Below are 22,850 nucleotides of genomic sequence, written 5' to 3' on the forward strand. Positions count from 1 at the left end.
AATTCGGAAGGAGGCTGGATATCAGCGAGTAGAAGACGTATCTGCAGCATATATATAATTGTGTTACACAAAAAAAGAACGTCGACGGAAAGGAAAACACGACGTCTGGGTGGACGCCACGGATGCCCCCTCTTTAATGTCGCGTTGGGCAGGCGCCGCTGCTCAGAGAGCGAAGAAACTGGTAGCGTAGCTCCCATTATCGATTGGTAGCGCAGGTAGGTCACTTCCTCGATTTTTAGTTCGTTCAGCCGCCGCCTGGTGCCGTCGGTACGCGGAAAAGGTCCATTGTAACCGCTGATAGTCGTCGCGCCCGGCCTAGCCTGGCGCCCACGTGATCGCCCGCCCGCGTTTGGCATTGCCGGTGACGCATATCGGTCACGTGTTCTGGTGGGAGGAGAAAATGGGAGAGGAGGGGAGGGAAAATAGGGAGAGGGACACACCCAAATTATCCCGCGCCACCAGGGGAGGAATGGGCGCGGCCATCGCTCCATCTAATGCAAATGAGCGGAGTGTCCTGTATTCCCCCTGGTAAAGTGTTTGGTGGTCTCTTGGTTCCGTTGTCGAAGGTGGGGTTTCGTCCTTCTTTCTCTCTATTTTGTTTGTTCAAGGGTTTGGCGGTAACGCGTGACTCATTTTCGGTAACGTGTAAGACGCACTCGTTCCCCTTTCAAAGCAGTAACGGGTAACGGAGATACGTTACTTGCTACTTTTTCTTCCCTAACCCTAAAAAAATTACGCTTCTATTTTTTCGTGTTTTTAGGTTCCAAGCCATGTGGACTTCTAGCAGTTTTTTTTTTTCGCGTTTTGCTTTTCACTTTATCGTGTGACTATTTAGGTGATACCGTAAAAAAAGATAAAGCAATCTTTAAAGGTATAAAAGCGTCGGAAACAACAAGGACGTCTTCGTCCTTGATGCTGTCAGCGCTTTTATTCTTTTTAAGACCATCACCCAACTGGCAGAAATAACCACCTTGATAATATAATCATGTTCCCTTTCTGCACGGATATAATGTTCCTTGGAATAAGCCGCTTATGCATACCTCTTAGAGTCGAAACAGTGTACGCGATAATTCAAAATTTAAAAAAAAAGTGACGCGAAAGTAATTTGCGCTACATTTTATCGGTAACGGTTACGCGTTCCTTCTCTTTTGCAAGTAACGTGTGACGTATTTCGTTTCGTCTTTTCTGTGACGCCTACAACAATACTTTCGGTGACGCACTTTTTAGAGAATAATTCGTTCAGCTGTATTTCAAACATTTTCGTGTAGGTGTAATTTTTTCTCGCAAACCAGGTTTTTTTTTTGTCATGCTTAATCTTATTTATGTTCTCCATCTGAGTTGTGAGGCTATGCAAGTGTCTGCCTTGCCTTTTGTATTTTCATTTTTCTCTCTGAATCAAATTGAGCATCACCGCGAATTTTACAGCAGCAGCTGTTAGTGGCCCGTCCCCTTGTTTTGCGACGGCGTGTGCGTAAACGAGGAAAGTTTCCCCCCTAAATTTGTCGAGAAATTAACGTCACATGAGGTGACGTCACGGGACCAGCAAAAAAATTTCAGGTTCCCCGCTAAATTTAGCAAAAAAATCTGCTATACGTCAGGTGACCTATGCGGCAGTTTATTTTCCACGCTGAATCTAGCGTAAACATTGACGTTACTTAACCTATGCGACAATTCAGTTTCCCCGCTCAATTTTGCGGGAAAATTGATGTCACGTGGTCCATGCAGGAGTTCGGTTTCCACGCTAAATTTGGGGGAAAACCAAATCCCGACCTTGAAATCGTTTATTTCTCAACAACGCATAGACACTAAATGGACGCAACGGCATTTAAATATCAGATCACCGTACGTCGCACAATCAGGGCAATGTGGATCATCAACGCCATATCCTTTTCTTTTTAAACATGAATTATAATATGAAAAAGGTGCATTCAACTCACAATACGTTTCCTGCCGAACATCTGGTGGAATCAAAAGAAGCGAAAAAAACGCGTCGGTACTGCGGCACTAATCATCCGTCTCTAAACCCTTCTCCCAGCGTGAATAGTTACGGAAGGTATTCTCCGCTTTCTTTCGACTAGAATTCCAAGCATCGCGGCCCGTGCACTTCTGCCTTCGAGAGATAACAAAGTAAGTAGAATATACAAATCACGAAAAAACTGTGTGTGGGCAGGCGAGCTGGTGGATGTTGATCATAATGTAGAAAACCCGAGACTGTGGTAAAAGCAAAAAAACGGAGTCGAAGAAGAAAGACAGGGGAAAAGAACGTCTCTTCCCCTGTCTTTCTTCTTCGACTCCGTTTCCTTGCTTTTACCACAGTCTCGGGTTTTCTACATTATGACACAAATCATCTCGCCGTATGTTGGCGAAGAGCGAAATGCTACGTCATCATCGTGCCGAAGTGGTGCGTGGCAGCCCTAACCCTAAGCTACGTGGGCGACAGCGTATACCCCAAGCAGTTGGAGAAGAGGGGAAGGGGGAACCCCCCTCTAATACGCCCAGACACCCTCTTGGGCGTCAGGGACGCCAATTTGCTTCCCCTTAGGGGACTAATCCATTCCTCAAAATTCTTAGAAAAAAAAAAAAAAAGAAAACAGGCTTGCCCCTCTTTCCCGCTCGCGGCTTCGACAGCATTGCGTACAACTTATGCCATGGAGTGTGGTCACGTGCCTCTCTTCGACGTGCTGATCGGCTCACTTGGACCGCAGCCTTCGCTGCTTGCCAAGTTAACGTGAGACCGAGTATGGTTAATCCGAAAAGTGTGGCATGCTAATCGTTGTCGCACTATAGAATTGTTACTGACAGATCACGGAAGGCAGGTTGGGGCTTATTGAGCTAATTTTTTTTTGGTGCTGGGTGGTTCGTTCTATAAAATTATTATGTATAATTCTACACTCTAAAAAAAGTATGTGCGTCTAATTTCACGCACAGCACTTGAATAGCCAATCAGCGGAACTTACGGAGGCAGCTCAGCAAACGACGATGTCGAAACGGATATTTAGACTAAAAAACGCAGTTACGTTTTACATTGCTTCATGTCACACCTCAGACTGCGTTTTTAGTCTAAATATCCGTTTCGACATCGCCGTTTGGTGAGCTGCCTCCGTAAGTTCCGCTGATTGGCTATCCAAGTATTGTGCGTGAAAGTAGACGCACAAACGTTTTTAAAGTGTATTTGCTTCGAAAAAACAATTAGATTATTGGGACTCATAACGCCTTCCCTTTCTTAAAGGGGCACTAAAAAGAATTCGGCGATTCTCTGTTGTTGATCATAACTGATTTTACGGGCCCTGAGCATCCTAAAAATCTAAAAAATTACAATCACTGGACGCCGAATTGTTCATTAAAAACGGGATGAAAGGTCGGTACAGACCCCTTTCTGAGCCGGTCCTTCCGCTGAGCAGACGCGGTGCACATCCCAGCAGCGGTGTCAGCGCAGTGACGATGGGCGCCCGTCGGCCAATCGCAAGCCGCCTCTCTCGGAGAAGCAGTTTGCGATTGAGAGGCGGCTGGCGATTATCCGATAAGCGCCCGTCGTCACCGTGCTGACGTCGCTGCTGTGGTTATACCGCGCCTTTTGCTGAGCCGAAAAATCGGCTCACAAAATGGTGGGTTACGACCATTCATCCTGTTTTTAATTTAAAAAAAAAATGGGCGTCACGTGATTGTATTTTTTTTTTAATTTTTAGGATGCATAGGGCCGGTAGAATCAGTTATGATCAAGAACAGGCGATCGCAGAAACCTTTTCAGTGCCCCTTCGAAGGGATTCTGAACCGACATTTGGATTTCGCAAAATGAAACCGGAGAAGCGTTGAACGGGACGCTATACACTCCAAAACATCACTCATACAACAAAATCTCGAACGAGAAGCCTTTTTTTTTTCTTTTTTGTTTAAGAAGGGCGCGATCAAGCGAGAACTCTGACGTCAGAATGCTCGTGGAGCGGCAGAGAATGAGGGGACGCGGCCTCGCTTCTCTCCTCCTCGCTCCGGTTCGCCAGCTCGACGGGACGAAGCCAGGAGGAGAGGGAATAAGGATCGTGACGTCACACGTCTCAGCGGCCTCGTCTGCCGTGTTCAATCGCGCATTTCTTTTCCGAAAATACCACAATCCGGTAGAGATATCGCTTTATGAGTGGGGTTTTTGGGTACGGCAGCGTCCCGTCTCTCGCTCCAACCGTGTATTGTGAGCTCGAAATTGCGGTTCACCAGCTCTCCGTGATTGTATGCATTGTATCTGGGATGTTCGTGTTTCCTGAAGGCCAAGAAGAAACACGTAAATAAAGGAATCTTGAGGCGCTTTGCTGATGTCGAAGACCAGGAGTGACTCGGATTTCAAAACAACGGACGACTAGAATAATCTACCACAGCTGATACGACTATTCGAGACGCATGAATATCCCAACATAACTTCGCAAGAAGCGTAGGAACATTGATAATATGTTTTTTTTTGTGTATTTTTTTAGATATGCAAGCCAGGCGCATTCCGGCCACTCAAGACATTGACGGCGTCAAGTATGCAACGGTGTACAGGGCCGAGCATGTCCGCCAAGCCCTCAGCTTTATGCCTGAAGATGGCGATATCGTCCTGGTATCGCACGCAAAATGCGGCAACAACTGGCTTCAGCAGATCATGCAACTTATTCTTCACAGGTTCGCTTTTGCGCCATTAAACCGTTAATCATCATCATCATCATCATCATCATTCTTCACAGGTAAGAGGGAACGGTCGGCGACAGAGCTTAACAGAGTGTCGGATGCGGCACAGTTTAAATCCCGACGACTTTTTGTCTCAATTTACAATCGCTACCACTTCTTGCCTCGCGCCTTCCGGCGATAGAATTGTTCTCGCAGCGCCATGTATAGTTCTTAAAGTCTCGGAAACTATTCGTCGAGAGACTGAGGGAAACGTGGAGGAGAGATATCGTGGGGAAGTCAGAGCGCCGCGCTCTGCTGGGAACAATTAATGGGAGACCCTAATCTAGTTCCCCTTGCCTTCACTGCACTCGCAGAGCTAGTTCGAATGTAAAAGCCAAACGCCGGACGCCGGCGTCCGGAGGTCCGACATTAGCACCGGAGAAAAACGTAGCGCGCCTTATGGTCTACCGACTAATGATTCCAACCAGAGCTCGGCATCCTGACGTCCTGGAGCACTCTCTTCTCCTCCTCTCCTTTCTCAGTTTCTCGACGCATAGTACGAACATTATTTCGGGGCATATTTGAGTTGTCAAAGCATGAATACCACGCACACAAACGGAGTGAGCGTTCGCTGCGTTTTGTCTTACACAGAGGACAGTCTGCCCAAAGCCTAGAAGAGTTCAGCCGAAGGACACCGTTCCTCGAGTTACTGGGCACAGGACCGGTGAAGCGCATGCTGCCACCTCGCTTCATGAAGACACACTTTCCTTACTGGGAACAGCCGATGAACCATAACGCCAAGTATGTTTACATCACCAGAAATCCTCTGGACGTCTGCACGTCCTTCTATCATTACACTAAATCCATGCCGGTGTACAAGTTTCAAGACGGTACCTTCGACGACTTCTTCGAGCTCTTTGTGACGGGCGAGAACGTCCGCGGCGACTTCTTCGACCACCTAAAGTCATGGTACGAGCACAAGGACGACGCGAATGTCTTCTTGGTAACTTACGAGGAACTTAAGAGGAACTTTAGAGACACTTTATTGAGGCTCGCTCGCTTCCTCGGCGAAGAGTACGCGCAGCAATTAGAGGATGACGATAGTTTCTACAAGGTGGTCTTTGAGAAAAGCAGTGTCCCGTTTATGTCCAAGCTCATGGACATGACTAGTGTCAGTATGGATTCCTCAGAAAAAAAGGACGACGACCCTTACTTAAGCGCTCTAAAAAAATTTGTGTGCGACGATTCTGGCACGGTACGCTTCACGAATCATGTTCGTAAAGCGACTTTGGGCGATTGGAAGTCGCTTTTCAAGCCCCAGCATTTGGAACGTCTCCGGCTTAGAATCCAAGAGAGAGAAGTGGCCACCATTCTCAAAGCTCTGTGGAGTTCCGAAGATTTGGGAAGCATTGTTTAGATATAAGACCAGCACATGTTGTTCTGACATTTTTTAGTGTGCTCAGCTTCAAGCTTCGGATATTAATGCACTTGAAACTTGCGACCTAAATAAATATCATTCGATTATTTTTCAACATATATGAACTCGCTTTGTCTTTTGATTTGAGAAGAATATGCGAAGTTGCTCGCTTGTAGAACTTTTTCGTTGCCGATTTGTGCCTAGTCGATACATTTTTGTTTCGGGAGGTATTGCAATGCAGTGTGAAATGAACGTTATGTTGTCACATACAGTTGCCGAGAAATATTGAACAGTAATAGTGCTCGAACGGCCGAGCAGCCTGCATGTGACCTTCCTCTGAATACGCTTGGGTCACATGCAGCAGAATTCTGTAAAAAAATTGCTAGAAAAAAGTAAGTAATTACAGTTTTCGTGGCCACAAAATTCTCTATTAAGCGAACGCGCGATTTTTTTCTTCACCGCCAACTACATGTGGCAGTCTATTAGGTAATATAATTAAGTTCGAAGTTCAAGGAAAAATTCAAGAATTTATAGTTGCTGTCCCTTTTTTTTTCAGCGCGATTGTACATGTGCCTTATTTCGAAGGCTATGGAAATGTGTTGAAAAACGTATTTCACTACAGTACCTAGCACGGTCTCCTGTCATGGCCACGTAAAGCTCCAGTAAGCGAACGTGTGTTTTTATTTTTTATTTTTTTTTTATTTTTCCGCACTCTACTTGCTGCAGTATATAATGTGAAACAGAAAATTTAGTTCTGTCGAGTTGAAGCACACGTGCAAAACTATATTTTGCTCTTTCTTTTTTTCCGAGCGCATCTGTACTTTTGCCGTTTTGCGAAGGATATGAAATTGGGTTGACATTCGACTTGAATTGCAATAATTATCGCAGTCTCTAGGGATTAATAAAAACTACATCCAAGCAAATAGTTATCTTGCTTAAACCAGAAGTAGTCGCATTATTAACTCAACATGATAATGGAGTAGGATACTAATAATTACCCTATTTTTGGCAAATAATTATTTAGCTCGATATATGTATGGTAGTTATCAAGTCTTCAGTTTTATACAGGTTGTTCCTTAAACCACTGCAGTAAAGTGTTCAGAAGCTCATAAAAAAAATGTTCACGAATTATTGGTTTGGGCTAAGCGGCTAGTTAGGAAAATGAACGACGATCGGTATAGTTAAGTTTATAATTAATTTCAAGTACTTAGCTTTTAACTTACAAATTTGAAGAAATGATGCCAATCAGAACCTTTCCTGGTGTAATTGTAAACACCTAAAATAGCAGACATTCCAAAAATATAAGGCAAGCGAAGCGTTTTACAGCGTTCAGAAAAAGGCCGCATTTTGAAGTCACGGTATCCTATCAACGCGCCTCTCTAAGGAGGCGGTCCTGCTCCTACGTGGCCAAAATGTCCAATAAGCGTGAAATGTGGGCAATGTTCGCATGAAGGAGGTCAACCCAAATATCTAAACTTTATTTTTGTTTTCTTCGAAAAGCATAGCTTTTTGTTTTGCCAGTTCGGATTCAACTTCCTTTACTCCTACGAGAGGGCTTCGGCCAAGGGTAGCGGGACAACTGGAGCAAGAATGCGCTTTGTTAGGAAGCCGAAACCTAGAAAGGTGTAACCCTTTAATGTTGTAGGGCACGCTGTAGAATCCTGCACGTGCCTTGTATACTTGGAAACTGCACGAATTTCGTCTTTTGCCATAATATCCGAAGCTTTTAAATAAACATACACTTTATAATTAAAATTTTATTACTCTAAAGTAATTAAAAACTTTATTAAATCGCGAGTTAATAATCTTCCCAATAGGCCGTTATGCAGAATCTAGTTTAATAATAATTCTCTTTTTGCTTTTCTTTTAGATGCGTACTTTTTGCAGTAGTAATCAGTTCCGTTAGAAGTTGTAATACTATAATACCACTAATAAAATGGATATTAATTTTACTGCTACCTCTCGGTTTTATCCCTTCAATATTTGTATGTATTTTATGTGGGAATTTAGAAGCGCTTGACTGGAGCTCAACTTCCACCTCACCTTAAACGCGCAAGCTCGAAAAGAAGCCATAAGGCTTCGATTGAACATTTGCGTCGTTTGAACTCGAATGACAGCATTCCGATACCAGAGAGCAGTCTTGGGTAAGTTACTTTTAAAAAGTAATTCGTTACAGTTACAGTTACGTCTAGAAAAAAAGTACCGAAGTTACCGTTACAGTTACTACAACAAAAGAGTAACTCGTTACAGTTCCAGTTACTTTAAAAAAGTAACGACGTTACTTTTCAGTTACTTTTCGATAACACAAAAAAGTTAGGAAACACTAGTGTCTGAAAGAAAAAATATATATACACGAATCAGTCAGGCTTCCACCATAGCGGTAAATTCGAACTTTATAGTTTAGCTGGAAAATTAGTCAATATTATAAAAAGAATAAAGTCCAAAATTCAACTAAATGTGTTTTCTCAGATTTGAACACAAAGACTTGTTTTCGGAGTACTCCTTGTTGCAAAGTTTGCATACTGCGGTCAAATTGTTAGCAACCCCCTTCACCACAGCAAAATACTGTCTGTACGCCGTTCATGCTAGATCTTTGTTCTAATCAATATTCCTATTCTTGGTAGCACTAGCACATTGCTTGCTCGTTGACGGTTGCGCTGGGTTCATGGAGTCCTTGGACATATTTCAGTACGTACACGGCAAGCCAGAAACAAACCCCGCGCATAGAACAGTAAATTTTGCCTCCATGTTGTCACCACGCCGGAGTAGGGGCACAAATCAAAATAAGAAACATACGAAGTGCCCTCCGCGTGCATTGGTGTTTCACGTTTGATTCACCCAAATAAAAAACGTGCGCAAAAAAAAAAAAACGCAACAGAGATAGTGCTTCAAGATACTAAGATGTAAGTGTTCAGTCACAAAGTACAAGTACGTGCGTAAAGATAACCAGATTCTTCTTTTCTTCTTTTCTTCAATCAAATCTACACGTGGCTATATTCGGGTCGTGACTCGCGAGAAAGAACGTATTCCAAAGTTTGTGCAAATCAAACTGGCATTCGAAATGTCCGAAGAGACAATATTGAAAGTGCAAGAAATAGCTAGATTATACTCGTTCAATGATATATCATTCATAAAGAACTGAAAAGTAACGACAAAAGTAACGTCTTTACTTTCATAGTTACCTCAGAAAAAAGTAATAGAACTACAGTTACAAGTTACATTTTAAAAAAAGTAACTCGTTACAGTTACAAATTACCCAAAAAGTATCGAAATTACAGCAACGCGTTACTAGTAACGCGTTACTACCCAAGACTGCCAGAGAGTAACTTCAATACAGTGATTCAATATACCCTGGCTATTACAACGAGATGCTTTACTTGCATGTGTATCAGACATCCACGCATATTCACTGACTCAGAGTTAGTACACATGAGCCATACCAATTTTAAAATACCATGTACAAAGTAGCTGCCTCATATCATTTATCTAGATATATCAAATTTGATTGTTAACGTGCGTAAATGTCCCAAAGGCAAAGTTGCTGGTAAATCAAATTGATTGCATTAAAAACACAGTAAAAGCACCGTAAGTTTATTAACATAGCTAAACTTAATATACTGTAGGATTGGGAAGAAACGTAAAAGTGCAAACATATAAAAAGGCGATGTGTGAGCATGTGTGCATCTGTGTGTGTGTGTGTGTGTTTGTGACTTTCGTTTGACGTGTATCTGTCCTCTGTTTGAACCTCAGGTGTAATTGCGGTAATTAGTCCTACCTGCCTGCCCGCGCAAACGTTTTTCCTTTTGCGAAAGATCTATGCCAAATCTTACATAAACTAGACAAGTTACAGAAGAACCATTCAGCCAAAGCCCGAAATTGCCTTAAATTTACGAAAGAAAATCAAACGTCGCAGTTGTTTGCGATCTTGATATATACATTTTAAATACTCGCTTCGAGTCGCTGGGAAACTATTGCTAAAATTGTAAAAACAGGAATTTTGAGGGATCCTTTTTTTCACTCCAGACAAGCTTTGCTCTTTTAGAGAAACAAAAACCGTCAGCTCCTGAGCTTATTTCATTTTTCTAATTGTATAATAGTTTATATTATTGTTTTCACAATCCAGCTTTATAGAAGAATCCTGCGTGGACGTTGCTTTCTCGTATCTGTCGCGTCGTAGCAAGGCCATTGAGGAGAGCGTCGCCAGCGGGGCGGTGGGTTCGACGTGATAGCGCGCGAGGCCAAAAGTGTAGTGCCGCGCGGAGTGTGGGCGGTGAGCGGTGCGTTAACACTCCCTTTCTCTCCCACCCCCAACTCCGGAACATGGGAACGGGGCGGGTGTAGTAGGAAATGCGTATTAGTAGAAAAACTCCGTAGTCGCGGAGGAATTCCAAAGAAAACGATGCCCCCGAGTAGTCGGGCGTGGACGAAAAATACGAGAGGTATTTTATGCATTCGCAATTCTTTTTCCACGTGTCATATTGCCCACCATTCCGATTGAAAGTGGTGCGCGCTAAAACTCATCAAATGTTACCGCACCGGCATTGCGTTTGTTTTTCGTGTGGTTCCTCTTAATATTCTCGTCATTTTCTTTTATTGCCATCGTATTTGTTGCTTTTACTTTAGGATGCCATTATTCTGTTCTTGATACTTACCCTCTCATATTGTGAATATAATTGCTTATAATATAGTGAATAGTGTTTTTATTTAATTGTAAATCGTGACGATATTTCGTTTCCCTATGGTTTCTGTTATCGAGCTCGTTTGGTTAATATCGTTATTATTGCTGATGTGGTCGTTGTTGGTATATATAATATTGTATCGCTGTTATTCTTCTCGCTCTATATTTTGTTCCACTCCATGTCTAAATGCAGTTGACTCTTCGCTCCGATGCATTCTGTCAATCAAGCAGCGCGAAAGGTGCATCGTCACAGCGTCTGCCTTCTTTCTGCGTCTGCTTTCACTCTCTAAGCCAAACAAATAGAGGTAATCGACCCTCATCTTGTACTTTTTTAAGCGTAATTGCTCCAGATGACTACGCCACTGGCAGGAAATTTTACAGTCACGCTATGAAAGAGCTCGGTACGCGACCACGCCCAGCGCTGGCGTCGACAAGAGGACGAATCTAGTCAGCACTGCCGGGAGTCTGGCAACCAGGAAGAGTGTCAGGTTTTCAAACCACTTCTCAATGAGCCACCAATAAATCGTGATAACGGGTCATCGCAATGATGGCGTTTCTTGTTAGCATATACATCCTTGGCTCTTTTATACTCAATAAACTGTTCAATCTTAGATAACTACAACAATCCCCGAAAAGTTGAAATTTGTATTCTTTTCATTGTTTGTGTTTTTCAAGAAATTATTTTGAATATCCCCTTTAGCGTCAAAATGCAGCGCCGGCACGAGCCGACCCCTCCCAGACAAGAAAGCCTAAGTGCTGAATTTTCCCGTCTCACGAACGAGCGCTACCGTAGGCCGGAGATTGGAGACGAGAGTCGCGTCGGCGTTTGGTTGGAACCCCGGCCCAATCAGCGAGAGCACGACTCCTCGGCGAACGCGGACGCCATAGTCGTAACCAGTCTCTTGTCTGCGGGGACCTTCGTTAGCGACGGAGGGAAATTCCGCGCTTAGCTTTTCTAGGTGGTGTTCAGCAAACTAATGCGCCGAGAAACTAAGGGGGAGGAGAAAACGGGCGGTGACGTGAAAACGCTGAGCTCCGGTTGGAAGGGTTAGTGGGCAGAGCTAAAGCCTTTGGGCTGTTTATACTCCAACGTCGACGAACGCAGCGCGCGCCGGCGCAAAGCGACGTTCGTCGGCCACTACGTTGCGCCGAGAAGCGCCCGAACGATGGTGTTTACAGTCCAGCGCAGACCAACGCTGGTCCAGCGCGCCCCGACGAACTGCCCCACTTTGCGCATGCGCGTCTCCGTGGCAACCGCATCGTCTCTAAGGGTTATCTATGGGTGGTAGCTTGCGCCATCTAGCCTATACAGGCAATCGGTCAGTGTGGTTCGTCCTCATGTTGTCATGTCACGCTTCAAAACGACCATTCGGGGTAGCGGTTAGCGGTTCAAAAACGAGCGAATGATGGTGATAACGAGTGCAAACCAGCATTTATTTTCTCCTAAATGCCACGCAAATGCGAACGAAAAAAAAAAACCCGATAACCTTTGAATTTAGCTGCTTGCAGGTTCGCCGGAATCGCGCCAGCGACTCCGGCGATTTCGTCGGAATGCTTCAATGAAATCTGTGCACTCGATATTCCGCAGAAACCTCTTTCTGACAGGTAGCCGGTATGTTATCACGAAATTGTGTTGTCCCAGTTTTCATGTTTTTATTCTTTCTTCATTCATGACTTGAACCAACGCGCTCTTTTCCCAAGCAGGAAATGAGAACGCGTGGTGACATCGGAGCACCGAGTTCTTATTAGAAGGATACTGGGCGGATGCCAAGGTTAGCTGTCTTCGTCTCTGCCCTCTGTCGTCCTCCAGTCAAAACAATATCGGGCGTCGTCCGCTCCTCGCGCAGAGTCTGTCCTTCGAAACGCGGAACACTGGCCTCGTCTGCTAGTCGTAGCAATGGCTGTATTCTTTTTCTATGGCTTTTGAAGATCCACTAGATCCCTATTCACGAAGCTATAATTACTCGTAATACTTGCTCTTATAACCAAGCGCTGCGAAAGAACGCACCCGCTTTTCCCCGTAGAAGTGCATTAGCAGAAGCCAATTTTCGACTGGTGGCTGTCTGCTTCAATTAGCAACAGCACACAAGCGGCAGCTGAACGTCTAGCGTACATTAACTCTATGGTAGCAACTAGCAGACGCCTCCTACCCACCGAGAATCCTTCGCCCAAGAAGTCGTCTGCTCCGGGCTTATGAGCAACTGTGGGGGCTTAGCTGCGATGCACACGGAATCGCTCAGTATAATAAGGAAGAAGACTATGACAATTTTAAAGCGCATACTAATAAACAAAAACATTCTAAAAGGGTGTGTATACAAGGTGTAAGTAGAAAGGTAATGTAAACGACACAAAAAAGTACTTCCATATTAACGCTTTAAAGCAAAACCTTATTAGAGTCATGTGAAGCTCCTGCAAAGCAGCGCCCTAGAGAACCGTCTAAGTTGTCTCAAGTTCAGCAATAATTGAGGCAAAACTAGGGCCTATTTTGATGTTTCAAGACGGTAGTTTGTCTTAAAGTACCGTGGCGTTTCAATGGCTTTTTTTGTTTATCGCATAACTGTTAAAGTGCCAGACACAGACAAAAACATCACGCATCAACCGAGCAACCAGCAGTGAAGCCTGATTCCGGCACTTGTTTAGCCCTCTAGACCCAAAGTTGCCAGCAGTAAACCGAACAATAAGAGGAGGAAATAAAGCAACCATGTAGTGAAGCGTACCTCTGGCCCTTCAGTGGCAATTTCGGGGGCGGGGGAGGGGTAAATCATTACCTATAAAGATAATATTAAGTTTGGTTATAATTTAGATTTTTTGGGCTTTAGGTGTCCTACATGTTCTAATAAAACTCAAACATTTTCTCAATAAACTGTGATAGTTGGATAGTTGGGGGTGCACTTGTCAGTGGGTCTTCCTCCCTTAACCAATGGTGCCTAGAATCCGTCTCCGACTTAAATGTTCACCACTCCCTTAAAAGTGAACCCCCGAATCTGGCCCGAGGATGAATTGTCGCAGGCCGCGACCCTGCCAGTTGCGGTGGTAGATGTGACAGGCGCCAGATTAGCTGCAGGTCGCTCTTCTGCTTGCCAGTCCATGGAAACTTCGGCTTCCAGTAGTTGGGACACTGCGATGACAGCGACAACCGCGTGTCTTTCCTCGCTTTTTTCCGGGACGTCTAAGCTCAACCACCAGGATCGGGGCATCAGACAACGCCGACTTCATTGACATCATCCGTTGCCACTTCGGAACCACATTTGATCTATGCGCTGTATAAGAGGTACCAGTCGAAGGCGCTTTCCTCCCAGGTATTGCGCCAAATAAAAGCCTACCTTGGCATGTTTAGGCGATACTAGGGGCTTAAATTGAACTTAATAAAGCTTCGCTCCAAGGTGTTAGTACCAGAGTACTTTTTTGTGCATCTATGGCTTTTTTCTGGCTTGCGATATAATTGTCGAAGCGCTACACTTGAGCCAACGATGGAACGAATTGGCCGAAGAAGCACCAATATACCAAAAATCGGGCACTTTTTCGGCAATTTAAGTCATGCGTTGCCGCATGAAAACAGCAGAACCAGAGGTGAAGCCCAACTCTGGCACTGGTTTAGCAATTTATGCCCAAAGAAATTGCATCAAAATTAATTGGGGGGCTAGTTGGTCGAACATCTAGACGGCGGTTTAAAAAGCGCAAAGGACTAAGAAGAGGAGGAGGAGGCAGGACAGAGCGCTTACTTACAACTGTTAAATTTAATAGAGCATCTAGAGAACGACCAGGTGGAAGTGAAAAAGGAGAAAAGAAACATAAAATTAAAGTCACTGCTGCTACAAAGACAACACATTTAGTTTTAGAAATCGAAATGAAAATTATTATAACTTCAGCTAAATTCAAAGTACCTGTCACGTAAAAAAAAACTGTCTATAAAACAAAACAAAAAAGGAATAAAGCGAAGAAAAAAGAAGAAAGAAAGAAAATAGAGAAGAAAAAAGAAGGAAAGAAAAGGGCAAAAGTACGCAGAGCAAGCGGCTAAAACGTCTTCAGGTGAAACACCGCCAGACCTGAAGTTTTTTTTGTGTTTCAAGTCTTCAGGGGAAACCCCGAACGAACTGAAGTTCTGTTTGTGTGCGGTTCACTGATGGCGCGCTTATACACTCGTCACCACTGGTGAGGATGACTTGAGCCTCGGACGGTTTTCTAGTGTTTTTATCACGGAACCGCCTCAGAACTTTGGTGTATTTGAATGTTGGTGAGCATTTGCAGCTTCTGACATGCACCGCAAGATGTCCCGATGGTGCTGATTTGAATGTTTGGGCATGTTCTCTTAATCTTGTATCGATATATCGCCCCATCTAACCTACATATACTTTGCCGCAAGCAAATGGTATTTTATATATCGCTCCCTTTTGACATTCTACATACTTGAGTCGATGTTTTACACTGCACTCTGCCTGTTGATGCTGTTGGAAATTGATCTTTGGGCAGAGCCTTTTTCGTTTTTCAGAACGCCGCGCTCTGATGGGCTCTGGTGTAACGAGGGGGTAGACCTGGAGGCGAATTGCTTCGAGGTCTACCGACTCTCCTTCAATCAGAGCCAATCAGAGCTCGGCGTTCTCTCTGACCTCACCGGAAGTCCCGCGTTAGAAGCATACGACTTGGTCACCGCATAGTGTCTGCCCACGAATTACTCCAATCAGAGGTCGGCGATCTAACGACAGCGTACGCTCTCGTCTCATCCTCTCCTTCAGCTTCTCTCCTTACGGCCATCTCCAGTGTCGTACTTTTGTGTTTATCGCTGATAAAAAAATAACAACGAAGAAACGCATCTCCTTGTTTTACAGTTCCACTGCGTTGTCAAGAAAGCAACCTTCAAAGCGTTCGCTCGGGTGTACGCAGCTGGTTCCAGATCCTGGGTTGCCATACCGATCGAGCAGGACATTCTCGACATGAAGTTCTCCGTCACCTACGGACTTCTGTTCCGAGTGTTCTACCCGGAGTTCGTGAACTTTGATTTCCCCCCCGTGCAGTTTCAAAGGCTTAGGGTGCCGTTCAGTGAGGAGGCGGGCCTTCCGATAACCAGCACGTTCCAGTTCAGAGACGCCTGGAAGGAGGCGAACAAGATTGTCCTCGCCGAGACGCGACCCTTCGTACGGGCGTTCAAGGAGGCCGTCCAGAGGGAGGGCCCATTGAATAAGTAGAGGATTCCCTAGCGGAAACAACCGCACTCCCTTTCACTTCACGTCCGACTGCAGCCGGAGCGAGAATACGGTGCAGCAAATCAAAGACCCTCAAAAGTACATTACCACGGTCAATATTACCAATTGCAAATACTCCTGTTTAGGGGCAACTAAAAGTCCTTAAAACATTAAAACATTTCGAATTAGCGCACATCACTGCCCAATAGCACAGTCAAAATAGCTAGTTGATTCGGCGTTTTTTTTTGTTTTTTTTCTGAAGTTATTTCTCAAGGCTTTTAAGTGACCCTAAAAAAAGGTTTGACACCCGCTAGGTGAAAACCCATTTTCCGAACTTAAAAAAAAAATATATATATATAATGTCCCCACCTACGTAGGTCACAAATATGGACAAAGACGAATTTCTACTCTGACAAGCTTTCTCATCCCCAGGGCGGACAAAGACACAGCGGTTGAAGTATGCACTGCTGCATGAAAAGTGTTGTAGCTTATGCAAGCCGAGTCATGACGGCAACATACATCTTTAATGGAGACAGGCGTTCTTCAGTGACCATGGCTGGTTGCCGATGATCGAACCACACGAGCGCGGGGGCAGCTCGCGCACCTCAGAGTTCACGCGCCGGTCACGCGCCGGTCATGCAACCGCGGCATTGTTGCACTATATTACATTCCTTCCCCCTTAGGTAGGAACAGTTCCGTAGCGGATGACTGGACGTCGCTCTCGTGCTGATCTTCTGAGCGGCTGCTCCGGCTGAGCCGCTGGCGATGGCACAACCTGAGGAACAGGTCTTTCTGGGTTTCGCCTGGCAGGAGATGCTTGTGGCGTTCCATGTCCAGGCGCAGCCGTTAGTGGCAGCTTGACGTCGTAGTCAATGTCAGCTTCAAAGTTCTCATCCCAGTCAAGCCAAGCCTTCCTGAGGTGATCACGATGACGGCGATGAACTTCTCGATTGGCCAGCTGTACCTTGTAGGAGACTGGTCCTGTGACTGCAACAACCTTTGCTGCTTTCCATCGTGGTCCCGTCACAAAATTTCGGGCGTAGACGGTGTCGCCTACGTAGAACCGCTTGACCTTTGGTTGATCCGCTCCTGGATCTCTCTGGAGGTCAGGATGCAGTCTGTCCAACGGCGACCGCAGCCTCCGGCCCATCATCACCTCTCCCGGAGTCTTCCCGGTGTCCGAGTGTGGTGTCGTGTGCTGCTTAAACAAAAAACGTAAAATCTTGCACTGTGTGTCGCCTTGAGTTAGCTTCTTTAAGGCAGGCTTGACTTCCCTCACCATTCTTTCTGCCCTGCCATAGCTCGCAGGATGGTACGGGGCTGTGTAGATGAAGAGAACCGCATTAAGTTTCAGGAACTCTTTCATTTCTGCACTTTTGAACGCCGTTCCGTTGTCCGACACAATTACGTCGGGCAACCCATGTGTCGCGAATAGCTTCCTCAGCGCCGTAATCACTGCAGCTGATTTCGTGGACGGCATAATCTCGACTTCGGCCCAGTTAGAAAAGGCGTCCACCACAACGAGAAAACTTTCACCTCGAACGGGTCCAGCGAAATCTACGTGCAGGCGGCTCCAGGGCTGTTCTGGCTTTATCCAAAAGTGAACAGGTGCTTTTGGATCGCTCTGCCTGTTTTCCTGGCACTGTTGGCAATGGCGCACAAAGTCTTCGATCGCTTGATCGATTTTAGGCCACCAAATGTACGCCCTGGCCGACGTTTTCATTGCTGTCATTCCTGGGTGGTTGGCATGAAGCAATTGTAGGACCTTCCTTGTGGCTTGCTCGGGAATGACCACTCTATTTCCCCACAGAATACAATCTCGATGCAAGGAAAGTTCTGTACGTCTCACCTCAAAAGGTACAAAAGATCCTCCCAGGGTTTCTTGTGGCCAACCCGAGAGTATCGATTGCTTGACTCTTGCCAGCGTAGGGTCTTGCTTTGTCAGCTTTCCGATGTCTGCTGCCTGCAGTGGAGGGTACTGGACGGCCTCGAGGAGGAGTACGTCACCTGGTGGCACTGGCTCGTCGACATCGCTTGGTGCTGGAAGGCGGCTTAACCCGTCTGCGTTGGTGTTGTCGATTCCTGATCGAAACACAATCTTGTAGTCGTACGCTCCCAGCAGCAAGCTCCACCGCAGCATCCTCGGTGACAGGATTTGTGGCATTGGCTTCTCTGTGTCAAAAATCCCAAGAAGCGGTTGATGATCGGTCACGATCGTGAATTCTCTTCCCGCGAGATACTGGTGAAAGTGCTTAACACCTTAAACTACAGCAAGCCCTTCTTTGTCGATTTGAGCGTAATTACGCTCACTTCGCCCCAATGTTCGTGACGCATATGCTATCGGCACTTCTGCACCATCATCGTCCTTGTGAGAAAGAACTGCACCAACACCAACCGGTGAAGCGTCACACGACAAGACCAGTGGACGGGCTGGGTCGTAGCGTACTAACACTGCGTCGGAGCTGAGAAGCCCTTTTAGGTTCCGGTACGCTTTCTCATGCTCCCGCGTCCACGCCCATTTTCTTCCTTGGTCTAGAAGGCGGTGCAATGGCTCAGCAACTTCAGCTTTCCCTTCAAGAAATCTGCTGTAAAAGTTGACAAGTCCCAAAAAAGCTTGTAGTTCTTTTTTGTTCTTTGGGCTCGGCGCACTCTTGATTGCAGTCGCTTTTTCTTCACTTGGGTGAATGCCAGTAGAATCAACTCTGTGACCCAAATACTCTATACTTGTTTTACCGAACTCGCATTTGTCTTTGTTTACCCGCAAACGCGAGTCTTGCAACCGCTGCATGACTGCTCTTAGTCTTTCATCATGCTCTGCCACGGTCGAGCCCGAGACAACGATATCGTCAAGATATACGACGACTCCAGGTATACCTGACAGTAAGCTGTCTACTACACGCTGGAACAATCCTGGTGCGACTGATATACCGAAAGGAAGTCGGCGAACTTTGTACAGCCCTTTCAACGTATTCACGGTGAGGACTTCTGATGACTCGTCGTCAAGTACGAGCTGCTGATAGGCCTGGGTTAGGTCTAGTTTCGTAAATATCTTACTGGACCCTAGAGTGGCAAACAACTCGGTGACAGTCGGTAGTGGATAGACGTTGCTCTTAACCGCCTTGTTGATTGTGCTACGATAATCTCCGCACAGGCGTAAAGTTCCGTTTTTCTTTCTCACCACGACGAGCGGTGTGGCCCAGTCGGAGTACTGGGTCGGCTCCAGGATGCCTTGCTTCTCCAGGCGATCTAACTCCTTGCTCACATCCTCTCGAAGGGCGAACGGCACTGGCCGACTCTTTAAAAACTTGGGTTGCACGTCGTTGAGCTCGATGTGGATCGGAGCTCCCTTGAATCCGGGCAAATCGGTGCGAAAAACCTCGGAAAACCACGCTGTTAGCGCTTCGTCGGACGTGCTGAGGTGTCGGATGCCGTGTAACTCGATACCTAGTGGTCGAAACCAATTTCGTCCCATCAAGCTTCTTCCGTGCTGTGCCACAACCATGATTGGCAAAACAGCCTTGCGTCCTTTAAACATGACGCTCACCATTGCTTTGCCAAGTGTAGGCAATGTCTGCTTTGACCAGGTTAACAACTTGGTGGGTGTGCTCTCGATGGGAATCAGTCTCTGGTTTATCTGGCGAAACGTTTCTTCGCTCATGATAGAGCAAGACGCTCCAGAGTCAACTTCCATGATTATTTCTTGTGACTCTATCTTTACTGGCACTAGAAACTTTTCTTCGGTTTCGTGCACCTCGCAGATCGAACAGAGTTCGTCTACTTCGTAAACGCTGTCTCCCTTTTTTGTGTCTTTTCCTTTCTTTGATGTGGCTGCCTTACTGTGGCATGCCTTTGCTATATGCCCCTTCTTCTGGCATTTGTAGCAGACGGAGTCTTTAAATTTGCACATGAAAGGTTTGTGCTTACCGGTGCAACGGTGGCAGTTTTCGCTGTCTGGTTGCTTCTGAGGTTTCATAGTTGTCGCTTGAATTTCACCATCAGAGTCAACTTTGCCGCTGTGTTGCCGTTGCTTCCTGATGTCTCGCTGTTGCTGTGACGTTGCCTCTGCAGTGACGGCCAAGTCGTAGGCTACGTCGAACGTCAAGTTCCGTTCAGCCAAAAGCCGTTGCTGCACTCTCTCGGGCGCGATGCCGCAGACGAACCTGTCTCGCATCATGATTTCAAGTGGCAGTTGTCTATCTCCGAAACCGCAGTCCTCTGCCAGCTTTCGGAGCGCTGTCACGTAGTCTGCAACTGTCTCGCCGGCGTGCTGGTCGCGCTTGTAGAACAGGAACCTTGCGTAGAGTTCCGACGGCCTTGGGTGCAGATGAGCCTTGACGGCTGTCACTATCGTGGTATAGTCTGCTGCTGTCGGTCTCGTCGGCTTCACCAAGGTTACGATTAAGGAGTACGTTTCTTCTCCGCAGCAACTCAGGAGGACGGCACGCTTCTGCTCAGGCGTTGTCAGACTGTTGGCTACGCAGTACATTTCGAGTCGTTCTACGTACTCGTCCCAGGAAGCGTTGGTGCTGAGGCGATACTCGCTGATACCGCCCACAGCCATCCTTGAGGTCCGGACAACGGACGCTTGCCCGTTGTCTTCGTCCGCTTCGTCGCTAATTGTTGTAGCTTATGCAAGCCGAGTCATGACGGCAACATACATCTTTAATGGAGACAGGCGTTCTTCAGTGACCATGGCTGGTTGCCGATGATCGAACCACACGAGCGCGGGGGCAGCTCGCGCACCTCAGAGTTCACGCGCCGGTCACGCCTGCCGGTCATGCAACCGCGGCATTGTTGCACTATATTACAAAACGCCTGCCGCCATTTTCTTCGGGGAACAAACGAACACGGGAACAAGCGTCGCAGATAAGTCAAGCAGTCAAGATATTGAAAAGACAAAAACGCATAACAAGTATATCAAGAAGAATACCACACAAAACCTACACTCACTGCCACTCTAAGGTGGACCAGAGCAAAGGCATCGAGCCAGCTAAACCAATAGGGTCTCATAACAGGGCTGTATCACCTCGCTCTTTAACGAGATTAACCAATTAACTGAAAGGATCAGGTGGGTAGAATCTGTAACTGGATTAGTCGTTGAGGCAACGGAACGTGACAACGTGCTTCTCTTTTTAAGCGACAACATTAGTGCGTAAGCTTGGCTTTGGTTCACACTGAAGGAAAAACGAACTCCGTTATCCGTCCATCCCTAAACTGACAGTTCGGTGGAAGCTCACAGCCAATCAACGGCCTCACTTGCCTCACGTGACTCCTCTCTTTGCGCCACGGTAAGGGTGGGAGCCTACACACCGGGCAAAATAGAGACGTACGGCATGTCCCCGCGAGCAAGTAGCTTCCACCACGTTGCCAGTTTGGAGGTAGCGGAGCAAAGGTGACGTCTTGAGGAAGAACCCTGGAGTCCTGGTGATAAACGACCGTCGAGAATGGATGGAAGTCGCTGATCCCGGGCGAAAGCCCGGGCGGCATCGGTGCAGAAATGGAAAATAACCCGGAGGGGTGGATTCTGTCGAGCAAATGAGCGTAGGCAACACAAAAGAGCTAAAAAAAAACACGATGCAAACGAAGATAAGTGTCCTAACAAGTTTCAAAGAATCTTTAGTAGCGGTGAAAGTGGAGGTCTTCGCCCTTCTAGGCATATCTTCTATGAGAAATAAAGCGAAGAATGTCTCGACCGAGCATGAAGGATGGTCGCAGAAACATTAAGTTGAGTGAAAAGTTGCGAGTGGATTTTTTTTAATGAGCAGAGATATCGAGGTCAGTTCAACATCTAACGAGAACGCCATTTTTTTATGCTTTACCTGTGAGGTAAAATGCAGTCTGCACGCTATACGTAGATATTCTTTTCAGCTGCCCCAACATGCGCACGAATATTAGGTAAGTTGATTACTTTTCCAATCTGTAAGAGTTATAGTTATAGCATGCACTCAGTACCTAGCAGATATTTCTATATTGATGCGTCCGGTTATGCAAAGAGTGTACGCGGCTTTGAGATGTTTATCTACATATAGGTTCCGGCTACTCCGGGTCTTCAACCAATTAAACATGATGACAGGCTGGGCACAAATAGACGGAACAGACGAGATAAGAAGAGAACGAGAGGGAAGAGCATACTCACAACCGAATGGTATTGCGTGAAGAATAGGAAGATGAAGCAAGATGGACAGAGATACCCGGGAGTGGGCATACAATTCGTGCCGGTGTCTCTGTCATCTTGCTTCATCTTCCTATTCTTCACGCAATACCATTCGGTTGTGAGTACGCGCTTCTCTTCCCTTCTCTTCTTACCTTGCATGCTCTTTCTATTTGTGCGCGGTCTAGCATCATGTTTTATGCATGCCAACTAGCCCAGTTTACTACGCTACTTCAATCACTTTATTTTCTAATTATGAAGAAATATTTTTTTTACGACAACCTGTTTTTTTTATTGATTCGGGATATTTCAAGGAAAGCAAATGAGACGCAACGTATAAAGCGTAAGTTATTTACCGCTTGCATATTTGTAGTCTCAACAACATCTCAGACTTTAAACACAATGCAGTTCTAAAAAAGTTTTTTTTTTGTATTTATTTGTATTCTTCCATTCGGTAGACCGAAAAACCGCGTGTATGCATAACATGATTATTTATGTATCCCCCCCCCCCCCACCCCACCAAAACAACAACAACAACAAAAAAAAACCTCTAAACTACTGCCACAATATGCATGTTTTGTGGCAGTAGTTTACTTTGAGGGTAGTACGCTCCTGTTTCTCCATTGAAAATGACCGACCATGAGAAGAACGAGCTCAAAATTTCAGTTAATTACAGGCCAGCCTCGTACTGCAAGATTAATGAATGTATCCAGTTATTAACGGTGCCTACAAAAGCAGTGGCCTGAAAGCGCGTACAATGTGCGTATCTGCATTGTGTAATATTTCAGT

The 22,850-nt window shown here is 45.9% G+C and overlaps 1 protein-coding gene across 1 annotated transcript; it reads left to right on the plus strand.

Moving 5' to 3' along the window:
* Positions 1-4,465: 4,465 nt before the first annotated feature.
* Positions 4,466-6,059, plus strand: LOC8032336 (sulfotransferase ssu-1). Its single transcript, XM_040214086.3, has 2 exons — positions 4,466-4,650; positions 5,287-6,059. Exons 1-2 carry the CDS (start codon positions 4,466-4,468, stop codon positions 6,050-6,052), a joined length of 951 nt encoding a protein of 316 aa, XP_040070020.1. The 3' UTR covers positions 6,053-6,059.
* Positions 6,060-22,850: the final 16,791 nt, after the last annotated feature.

This window comes from Ixodes scapularis, unplaced genomic scaffold (assembly GCF_016920785.2).
Source record: "Ixodes scapularis isolate PalLabHiFi unplaced genomic scaffold, ASM1692078v2 PGA_scaffold11__112_contigs__length_91849675, whole genome shotgun sequence".
Taxonomy (NCBI): Eukaryota; Metazoa; Arthropoda; class Arachnida; order Ixodida; family Ixodidae; genus Ixodes; species Ixodes scapularis.